The sequence below is a fragment of the Neospora caninum genome, chromosome VI (genome assembly GCF_000208865.1).
Source record: "Neospora caninum Liverpool complete genome, chromosome VI".
Taxonomy (NCBI): Eukaryota; Apicomplexa; class Conoidasida; order Eucoccidiorida; family Sarcocystidae; genus Neospora; species Neospora caninum.
In genome coordinates, this window is record NC_018392.1 from 387410 (window position 1) to 398335 (window position 10926).

General features: G+C 53.2%; 1 protein-coding gene and 3 non-coding genes across 4 annotated transcripts; 3 read left to right on the forward strand and 1 right to left on the reverse strand.

Annotated features, from left to right (window-relative positions):
- Nucleotides 1-5066: 5066 nt before the first annotated feature.
- NCLIV_t070001 lies at nt 5067-5139 on the reverse strand. Its single transcript has one exon. It is a non-coding gene; the product is annotated as a tRNA-Lys (tRNA).
- A 634-nt stretch (nt 5140-5773) lies between these two features.
- Nucleotides 5774-5846, forward strand: NCLIV_t070002. The gene has a single exon. It is a non-coding gene; the product is annotated as a tRNA-Lys (tRNA).
- Nucleotides 5847-6032: 186 nt separating this feature from the next.
- On the forward strand, nt 6033-6105 carry NCLIV_t070003. Its single transcript has one exon. It is a non-coding gene; the product is annotated as a tRNA-Lys (tRNA).
- A 2054-nt stretch (nt 6106-8159) lies between these two features.
- On the forward strand, nt 8160-9011 carry NCLIV_015840 (hypothetical protein; the record flags this gene model as incomplete). Its single annotated transcript, XM_003881776.1, has 1 exon — nt 8160-9011. The coding sequence occupies one exon, from the start codon at nt 8160-8162 to the stop codon at nt 9009-9011; it is 852 nt and encodes a 283-aa protein (XP_003881825.1).
- Between the last annotated feature and the right edge of the window lie 1915 nt (nt 9012-10926).

Here is a 10926-nt window from a genome sequence, read left to right on the forward strand (position 1 = left end):
CGAGCAAGACAAGTTGCGACTCTGCGAATGGACACAGATCTCTCGGGATGAGGACCGCCAGCGGCAGTTCTAATCCTCTTCTTACGAAGAGTAGCAGCCGTCCAGACACTTCGTAGAGTGTGCAAGGAGGCCTAAACGTTCCTTGCATCCACACAACTGAAAAAAAGAACTACCTTTATAAGCAGGAGACGGACAGGAGCAGCGAGGAGAGTCCGTTTCTGTGTAGTCAGTTTAGTGCACGAGAGTTGCGCGTCTCAAAAGCACTCGAGAAGGAAGGCGAAGAGCCGGAATCGCCTCAGTTAGAAATTGGAGTGGCACCGGCCGCATCAATCGGGAAAGAGGTTACTCCACTAAGGCGAACACCCGCAGGCGGGGGAGAGGTGAGTGCGAGGGAGAGGTGAGTGCATACACAGTTTTCGCACGATTTGTAGCACATATGGTGTGGAACTGGAGGGTGTCGGATCAGAGTTCCTGGAGAAAGTGCTCGATGTGGGGAAGTTGTTGACAGGAAGTCGCAGCGCCGGTGGACTTACCAGAATGCGCACGAACCGCGGCAGAATTCGGAAACAGAGAGTTCTTCACGGAGGTGTCTACGAAGCAGAGTCGCTCGGTCCGGCGAAGCAAATCGAAATTCTTTGGCACGGCGACTCTGGGTCTCTGTGGAACGGAGGAGGCTCGCGCTCCGAGCCCAAGAGATAACACACAAAAGATTGAGGCAAACAGGTGGAATCGGAACCCGGCAAGAAGGCACGAAGAGAGGAAACTGGGAAGTCGAAGGAAAGGAGAGAGTAGGAGAGCGGGAGGAAAAGGGGGAAGGAGAGGGGGATTGGAAGGGAAAATGGGGAACCCTCAATTTAGAAGACACACGGTTCTCCAGGCCCTTCCTCATGTCTTTCCCGTTTCCTTTTGAGGCGCTGCAACGCGCGAACTCGGAAAGCACAGCACGGCGGAGAAAAGTCGACACGGGGCGACTTCTCAGTTCAGAAAGTGTACAAGAGAGGCAGCCGCCAGAGTTGAAACATCCCCCGGGGACTGCGACGGCGCGCGACAGATATAATCCGGAGAAGACCCACCGAAGAGAAGGCTGCAAAAGAGCAAGACCGCTAGCCGGAAGCTGGTACGCGCCGGGAGTCACCTCGGTGGCGGTCGGAGGGCGAAGGGACACGCGCTGGACGGCGACTGGCAAGCATGTCTTGCGCCGGTTGAAAAGGAGATTCGAGTTGCACGGGGAACGCGAAAAGAGGCGAAGAGTGCAGACGGTGAAGAGTGTCTGTCCACGCGTTTTCGCTTCCCAGAAGGAAAGTTTTCCTCACACAGACAGCAGAGAAAGCGAAGCAGAAGAAATCTCCGGAGCTATCTATACGCCGCGGGGGGGAAAGGTAGGCGTGTACAAAAACCCGCGCTCCCGCTACGCTGAGGCGCACACGAGAACAGATGGCTGACCTTCTCTCTCCATTGTGGTCACGTGATTCTGTCTGCGTTTTCTCTCCCTGCTTGAAGAAGGGTTGGCGGGGAGAGGGCTGAGGAGGGAAGGGAGAAGGAAGGACACAAAACAGGCAGGACGGAAAGACACGACACGTTTCTCTCGGTTCATGCAAATACGCAGGCGAGGCGCAAGTGGGCGACCTCCACCAGGCAAACAAAATGCAGTCGTTAATGGGTGTCGCGGGCGTTGTCTCCACCAGGTTTTCCGAAAGAGGAAAGAAACAACAACCTTCAAGTCTCGCAGATCTAGCCCCGTAGCAGACGACCTCGAGGTTTTGTGGCACGTACACGATGCACATCAGTCGACAAGAGAGTCGGCGTTTTCTCGTTGCCCCTCGGCCTCTCTGTCTCTGAGAGAGAGTACGTAGTTGAAGTTGTATCCTTCTCGCCATGAAAAGGAAACTTCGAGACAAACTCTCTGCTACCTTCGATATCGCGTGCTCCTCGCCCGGTTTGCCACAAAACAAATCGACGGGGCGCCGCCAGCAGAATGGTGAAGTGCACGGAAGATCGGTTTGCCCCTCCGCCGAATTCCTGGGAGTTTTCTCTCTAGAAACATCCACAAAACCGGGACTGACCACGGCCTACTGAACTGCCTCGTGGCTTAAACCATGCAAAGTTGTCGGCCAGTTGTTGAATCGAGGTAGTGGAAGAAATACGTTAGTTTGGAAAGAACAGAGTTGGTGTTTCTGCATATATACACTGAACAGTTTTGAGTCCATCACCCTCACTTCTTGGGCGTTGACAGAAAGCAAGCCAGAGTTGATACTCTCCCACTATTTTCAGATATCTGTTGCAGACGCGAACTTCTCTGCTACACACCTTATTTCTTTGAAACTCACTTCGCTTCTCGTCGTGAGGAGCATCTCAAAGTACCAGAACCGGGTGGTCTGTACAGGGTCTCAGGATGTTAGACGGAACGTTCCGGAGTCTCGCTCGTGTTCTTCGTTTTCCCCGCAAGAACAGACTTTGCGGCGGCCGGATGGAGAGGGGAAGAAACAAGACGCCGCACGGGGATGAAACGATCTGTGAAGCTTGTCCAGGCTGCGTGGTGACTGGGCTCTGGCCCTTTGGGCAAACAGAACCCGGGGAACCCGGTGACAAAAACTGGAGGCACACTCGAAAAAGTGCCCGATTTTTTAAAGCAAATGTGTGTGAAAACGCGGTGCAACGCGAGTAGTGATCGGCTGTTGTCTGAGCGCGCAAGGACTCTGTGTAAGGCTCCCATTTACTGGCAGAGGGCAACGCCTCGCGTCGCTGGCGAACAGGTTTTTCAAAGATTCCACTCATTTCCAGAGCTGGCCAGGTTCCGGACAGAAAAACTGCGAAGCAGGGACTTTCCCATGGAGAGATATATTGGTATTGGTGGGCTCATGCATGTCGGCGCACCTCCAGGGTAGAGCAGCGTCAAGCGCCAACAAAAATTGTTTGGAAACGACTTTTCGGTGTTGCCTTCCGCTTCCTTCTTCTTCTGGGGGTTCTCTCTTGTGGATTTCTTGGTGGTACAAGCGGTGCTTGGCTTCGTTCTCCTAGGTTAACTCCCGTCACTGTCGACGGTACAACCACGCGATACAGAAACGATGGGAATCGCGAACCATTGAGACTGCGAAGTTATGGCTTCGGGCTCATGAGTGTCAACCTGAGTAACTAGCTCAGCGCTCTTACAATCAGTGTTCCAGCACGTTTCCAGTTGAGGTGCGTAGCCGTTCCCATGCTCCTGAACATAACAGCCACCTAAATATGTCGCACCGGAACAATGGTTTCTAGCATTTTACGTGGCGGTAAAAGTAGTATCATCCGAAACCGTTGTTTCTCTTTGTTGTTTCGCTTTCCTCGATTCATAAAGATGACAGTGTGAACGCGTCCCTCGCTTGCCCCTGGCCAGAAACTAGCCGGAGCGATGTTCTGGCATCGCTATCAGGATTGATGATGATCTCACAGATGTGTGGAGAGGACTGCTTGAAAAAACCAACGCTACATCTTTGCTCTCTGTATCAATTTTTCTTGGGTCTTCGAAACGGGAACGTGCATCATGTGAGGCATTGCGCACCCTTGCGGGGAAGGGAGCAGCAGTCCTCGTTTCTGGGAGATGTGCTACCCCGCGTGGTGCCTGTTTCCTACATTGCGTGAGTAGCTTTTTTTTTACTCCATATGGGGAGAAAACGAAGGCCACTTCACAACACAAACCGTCCAGGAAGACACAAAGGCGATGGCGGACTCAGTTTGAAAACTACTTTATTTTCGGCGCGCACTGAAGAGCTTTTGCCGAATTCCATGGCAAGCATCAGCACCCACAAAACAGTCGAAAGAAGCAAGAGGACGCACCACGAGAATGGTGACCTCGATTTCCCTCTGCCGACTGTGCGATGCGGGAGGCAGATGCTGTGTCAGTACCCATGAACCGGCAGCTTCTTGCGGAGCAACTTGCCGTTCTCATCCTCGTCAGCCTTCAAACAGAACCTTTCCTCACTCCACATGCATGAAGCAAAGACAGGCACGCGGTCTGGAGTCGCATGCACGCGCGGGGCTGCCGAGCGTATCCGTTTCAGCAAAACACCCATGCATTCGTTCCTGAAACATGAGAAAACGGTCTCCTCTACTACTGTTCACTCTGGCACTCGTGCGTACGTCGTTCCTGGATCTCCTGCGTGCGTGTGTGTGTGTGTGGCTGTGTGTGTACGCCTTCTGACGAGATTTGTCACCCGATCCTAGATACCTCGCTGTGTCGCTACAAGCCGGGAAAACGATCCACCATGCGAACTTCTCACGCTCCGGTATTGATGCGTTTGGTGGCCCGCTCGCAGGACACCCCAAAGAAACAAAATCCAACTTGTACAATGATCTCCGGCAGTCTCTCCTCCCGTCTGCGGCTACACCAACTACTTTAGTGAACTAGAGTACTTCCCTAACCTGACGCACATGCACAGGCTTGCAAACACTTTTCTTTCCTCTGAAGAGTGATGAAGCAGGCACTTTACAACAAGGGCGACTTCGAGCACTAGGGGCACCAACAAAAAAACACGGAAGGCGCAACTCTAGGCACAAAGCTGATGATTACCACAGCACAAAAGACTGTCGAACACAACGACGCGACGGCAGATCACGCCGGAACTCTCTCCGTGAAGAGAGCAGGAGGAAAGGAGAGAAAAGGCATGTTCTTCCCGAAACGCGATAACAAATTAGAACGTTGCCCACGTGTTCGAGGGCAATTTTGACAAAATGCACCACCTCACTGATAAATACCTCTCTCATCGGCACGCAGAATAGGGAACCACCCCCCTAAAATAATGGAGGGCGAATTTCACCGCGCTGACCCAATTTCCGAGCACTCCAGAGAAAAACGATGCACGCTAATCTCTTCCGCGAATGAAAAAAACAAAGAAATGTGATCCAACCCCTTCTACCTTTCACGGGCCCCGTTGGTTCCCACGGCCGAGAACGTTTATGCCAATGCATGCACGCCAGACGGCCGGACTACCAGCGACCGCCTTTCTCCCCAGGAACAGGAACACTTGTTTCCATAAAGAAGCCTCGTCTCAGGTGAAAGTGATTCGAGCAATGACGGAGTTGCAAAGCAAAAAAGCCGACGACGGGGCTCGAACCCGCGACCACGAGGTTAAGAGCCTCGCGCTCTACCGACTGAGCTACATCGGCGATACTCCGGCAGGAACAGGTTTCATGCGCCGAATGCTGTCAGCAGACCAATAACCTCACCAGTGGAAAACCCCACAAGCGCCAGTATAGCGCGTACCCTCTCCATCCGGAAGGCCTCCATTCTCTTTTGCTTCACAGGAATTTGCATATATCTAGAAGAACAAATGATAGAGCGCCGCAGCACTCGTGACAAACCGCCGCGCTTGTGGACTGCCTCGATGTCAGAGAAGCCTGACAGCTGAAGCCGGCTCGGCGCACACTCCATCGTCCTGACATGGATTTCCAATCTTCTAATATATATATATATATATTTACCCATATAAATATATATATAAAGGTTGAACCGATTCCACAAAACAGGTTCTGATTCGCGTGACTGAGCTCCTAATAGATTACAAAGCTTCCAGAGGTATACTGATACCGGTGTACGGGGGGCTGGATATACGTGCTGTACGGCCAGCCGACGTGCTTGAAGAAAGAAGAAGATAGATGGTTCTGTCTTTCGTGGAGGTGATACGTCTCCATTAGGTACTAGTACAACACGCAGTTTTCGCAAAACATACTACGTATGACAAAAGAAAAGGGATCATTGAAAATCGAAACCAAACGTCAGAGTGACTATGCAAACGAAGTCGCCGATGTAGCTCAGTCGGTAGAGCGCGAGGCTCTTAACCTCGTGGTCGCGGGTTCGAGCCCCGTCGTCGGCTTAGTTTGATTTATTCAGTGTCCGTTTGTTGCTGAAAAATGAAAGGGTCAACCGACTGTTTCTTGAAAACACTGGTACCTGCTTGCAGAAGACGCTGTTTTCACAGAGCAGACCTCGTTTTAGGCAAACGATAAACGAACGCCGAGAAACGAAACCAAACGTTCGTGGTTGCCGTGGGTGTACACTCGCCGATGTAGCTCAGTCGGTAGAGCGCGAGGCTCTTAACCTCGTGGTCGCGGGTTCGAGCCCCGTCGTCGGCTTTTTCTTTTGCCTCGGAAGAGGGAAACTGTGTTTCACCATTCTAACCCGTTTTTCCCTGAGGTTCCGATCCTCGACCTTTTAAAACTCCACTGTGTCCTGTTGGTCTGCACACTCCGCGCGTTTCCTGGGGCGCTGCAAGCAGTCGCCGCGCCGGCCGGTCTCCAGAAAAAGCTACGTTTTCCGGTAGGACATTTGGGCGTGGCGTGTTTGTATCAGAGGAGCCCACAACGGTCATTTGAACCCGAGACACCCGACTCTCAGACCATTACACGGTCTCTTATCCTTCCAGCACACCTTTTCCGGTGAACACGAGAAAGATCTCTCCGACCGCCCTTCGCCGGGCACGAGAGTCTATCAGCAGAATGTGCCAGGAGGAGAGTGTCTATTCGAAAGACCTTTTCCTTGTGCTGCACGGCGCTCAGCGAATGAACAAAGCTGAGTGGCGACGCTCGGCGTAACTTTGGATGCAGGATGTTCCCTTGAACTGCGAACCACAGAGTCGGTTGATTCGGGGTACGCCCACAACACAGCAGTCACAAGAAGGGGAGAGGCTTTTCCTCCTTGTTCCTCCACGTTTTCTGATTTAGGATGACACGGACACCTGTGTCGTTTTTGATGCATCCTCTGGCAATTAAAACGAAAAAAACAGCTTTCCTACCGTGTACCCTTTCGACGGAGCAGAACGCAGAGGCAGTGAGAGCCGCTGGAACAGCGAGGCGACTACCCACGCAGCCTCACTGGTGTGGTGCTGAAAGAAGAGGAGTTGATTTTAGCGTTTAAGGTACTGGCAGGTAGCAACTGAGTGAAAATAAGCTTCAAGGAAACGCGTTCTTCAAAGAGCACAGTTTGCGAGAGATGTAGCAAGTGTCCTGCGGCAGGAGAGACGCCATGTGGACAAACGACGACATGGATCAGAAAAACGGGGACAAAGAAAAAGGGGGGGAAAGAGAGAAAATTGGACGGACGGAGAGATCTAGAGTAGGGAGAGTAGAGAGGGGCCAGCGGGAAAGAGACAGGAGGTGAGGCAACAACGAAGAGGGAGGTAGCACGATCGGCACACCCCGGGAGAAAGCAGAGCGCCTCGTCTACATACAGAGAGTGAAGAGCGAAGGTCAAAGGAGGCCGAGGGTTATCTCTCACTAGCCGCCGTTTTTCCTGTATGCGGACGATGTGCTGTGGAATAAGGTAGCTGATAAAAGGGGAGAAAAAGCGACGAAGAAACCGCGTTTTTTCGCGCCTCATTTTACAAGACACCGAGCTCATAGCCCCCAAACTCTCCTCACTTCCGTGGTCAGGGGTCTTCTTTCCTGCGTTGCACACGCCCAGAACAAGTTTCTGTAGCAATTTCGTCCCCCGATAAAAATCAGAAAAGTGTATCTTTCTTCCTGTCTCAACCTTCTATCTTCTGTTGGCCTCCTCGCACTTGGGAACGCAAAGACTCGGCGCCGCGAACAGTAGGTACACATGCCACACGGCGGCGTTTCTTTTCACGACAACACACCAGACACCATTCGTGAAGACGCTTCCTTGCCAGCTGTCCTTTCTTCGTTTGGAAAGCTTTCTCAAAAGAAGACAGCCAAAAGGATGACCGGAGCAATCGACCCGGTCTTCCGTCACAAGGTGTGTGCTCTATGAGTCGCGTGTCACGACGATGGCTCTCGATGATCAGGGCGGTGTATCTGCGTGCTTCTGTGCTCTTCTCTCTCTTTGCGTCTGTGCTTCTTAACGCACAGGACACATAATCCGCAGCTGCTGTCTCGAGTCTCTCGTCAACTTTGCGTCAGCCTTTCTGTTTCTGCCGATGCTTGCTCTCGCGCGCCCTCTCGTGGGTGTACGTACAGCGCACACCCACCCGTCCTAACGGTTCGGTTGGGTCCTGGGAAAACAGGAAATTTGCTTTTGTTTTCGGCATCGCAGCTGCACGCAAGTGCTCGGCTTCTCCCTTTGTTCCGCCGGTTCTCACCGCGCCGTCCTGTTCCTCCTGATTCCCCCATTTCCCGCGTCGGCCTAGCCTCTCCCCTGGTGCCGCTCTGCGTGCTTTTCCGACCGCAAAATGCCGTCTATTCCCTCCCCTTACTCCACCCTTTCTCTCTCTTTCCTTTCGCCGCAGACGCCTGAGCCCCTCGGCGAGAGCGGAACGCTTTTCTACCGGCCTGGGCCTTCCGCCGTGGCGTGTCGCACAGCTCACAAACATGGGGAAATCCTGGCGCCGGACAGAGAGGCGCGGGAAGAACGAAACGTGCACCTCCGAGGGCAGACGCTCTTGACTCACGCACGCGACTCCGATCCGTTTCCGCTCCCTCCCTCCGCAGAAGATGCGGGGGAGGAAACGACGCAGGAAGAAAGAGAAGAGGGGGGAAGGCGAGGAGGACAGGGCTGCGTCAGGGAGGTCGCCCAAATTGTGGCAGACAACGAAAGAGGCACGGATCTGTGTCCTTTTCGTCGCGCATCTTCGAGACAAAGCTCCAGCAACCCGGGAGGCCGCGAAGGCGACGAGCACGAGACACCGAAACGCTCGACGGGGCCGTGTCTGCTTCGCTCGCGGGAAGGCTGGCCCTCGGCGCCTCATGGCCGCAGCTGTTCCAGTGTATGTGCACCTGGCCATCGCGTGGGGAATGTCAATGACCTTCTCTGTCCTTCCTCTCCAAAGCACGAGAATGTCTTCTCTCCCTTCGCTCCTCAACAGGAGGCCCTCGCTTCGGCCCCCTCTTCTTCTGCTTGCGGCTCTGGAGATGTGCACAAGTCGCAGTCCCTTGAAGACGCCGCCTTCCAGAGAGTGCGTTTGCAACTGCTCTCTCTTCAGTACACGGAGAAGTTCGACGCCGTCAACACGCGCCTGGTCGACAGGCTCCTGCAGGACGTGGTGAAGGCCGTGGAAAACTTCCAGCTCCTCATGAAAAAGTGAGACGCATGCGCCTCGCCCTCTTTCTTCGTCGACCTCTGGACACCTCCCACGACCTGTGTGCTCTCCTCTCTTCTCGCCGGTCCTAAGGCCTGTCTGTCTGACGGCGTACATATATATATATATATATATTTGCTGGCTTATATGTTTTTTATTTGCATGCAAGCGTATCTTTCCTTTAGCCGTCTCCCTCGAGTCAGCGCTCCGTGTGTCCTTTACCATTCTGGTTTGGGAGGTTTCTCTGCGTACCTCTGGTGCATATGTCGGCGACCTCACCGCCCCTGCGTTTTGCCTTGCTCTCCTTCTGTCCAAAATGTGTATATTTTTGGATGCATAGAGTTGCGTGTTCCGTGAATTTTTGGGCCCTGTACGTGCAAGAGATGTTTTGTGTGTACATACAAGCTGGCGTCTGCATGTGCCTATCCGCTGCCACTTTTGCGCCGATGATCGTCACTTGCTGTCTTCCGGGGATGCTCAGGTACAAGGATTTGCAATCTCAGCTTTCGAGGGAGCGCGAAGCGTCGTCCCTGGCCGAGAAGGCGCGGCTGCGGCTGCGCGAGTTGGAAAGAGAGCAGGAGGAGAGAGAAGAAAAATGGGAGTGGGAGAAGAAGGAAAAGCAACAGACGATAGAAACCCTCAGAGGATTGCTCGCGCAGGCGCGAGAACAACTTCTGAAGACGGAAGAGAAATTGAAGAAGCAAGAGTAGGTTCTGTGCGACACGGCGAAGCGAACTTTTCTGAACAGACAGTGTTCGAGCCGAGGACAGAACGCAGTTTCCAAACACATCTTTTGGTTCCGTCTCAAGAGGCTCCTCAACTCCTCCTTACTTTGCCATCTGTCCCTCTTCTTCCTTTTCTTCCTCGTTCTCTCCCAGGTCTCCCCATTACATGGAAGGTGATACATGCATATATTTTTATATATATATGCATAAATGCATATATGTTTTTATGATAAGCATGTGTGCCCCCGTGCCGGTCGGTCTGTGGAGATGTCTAAAATGCTTTGCGTTTAAAGTGGAAAAGGGGATGCCGAGAATGTCCCGTTTTCGCTTTCTCTTTTCCCCTTTTGCGCTTCCTTTTCACTCTTTTCTTTTTCTTTCTTGCGCCTTTTGTTCGGCGTTTCGGGGGCGACTCCATCCAGAGAGCATAACAAACACTACATTCGCACTCAGGGGGTGCGTCGCTCTCCGAGTCGGCCTCGACGCTCGCCCGCTGTCCGTTGCCTGAAGAGTCCCCGGGAGACACGGCCCCCGTCGCCCCTGGCGCCCGTGTCGAGAAGCACTAGACAGAAGAAGAGTCGCAGCTCCCCCTCGAGCGAAGTTGAAGAACCCGAAGAAACTCCGCGCCTGAGAGACGACATCCGACACGACAAGCAGCTGGCAGAGACGCTGCAGAGCAAGGTGGAGACGATGGTGCGAGCGCAAGAAACCGGACACGCAGAGGCGACGCCCGGGGAGCGCGAACGAGAAGCCTACTGGAAGGAGCAACTGAGGAAGAAGGAGGAACAGTGTCGCGCGGCGACAGCGCAACTCGACTCTCTCAACGTTCTGTACCAAGTGAGCAGCGTCCATAAGGGAGAGGGAGAAAACAAACAATCGAACGGACGTTTTCTCAGGCTCCATTTGAAGTAGGGGGTTGCTTGCTCCGCTCCCAACCTGCGCGCGTCTCCTTTTTCGGGCGTGTCATGGCGTCAGCAGCTGTGCCTGTGTATCAGAGCGCGTGGGGAGTGCAGCCAGAAGGCTGCTGAGAATGCCCATATTGAGCGAGAAATCTATCAGTAACGCAGTACACCTCTCCTCCGTAGAGCAGATACATGCAAAGATGGATAATTCATCGCTGATGTACAACTGCATGGAGACGTCCAGGCACACATAAACACATATATATTAGGCTTGAGAGTATACACGAGTAGGATTGG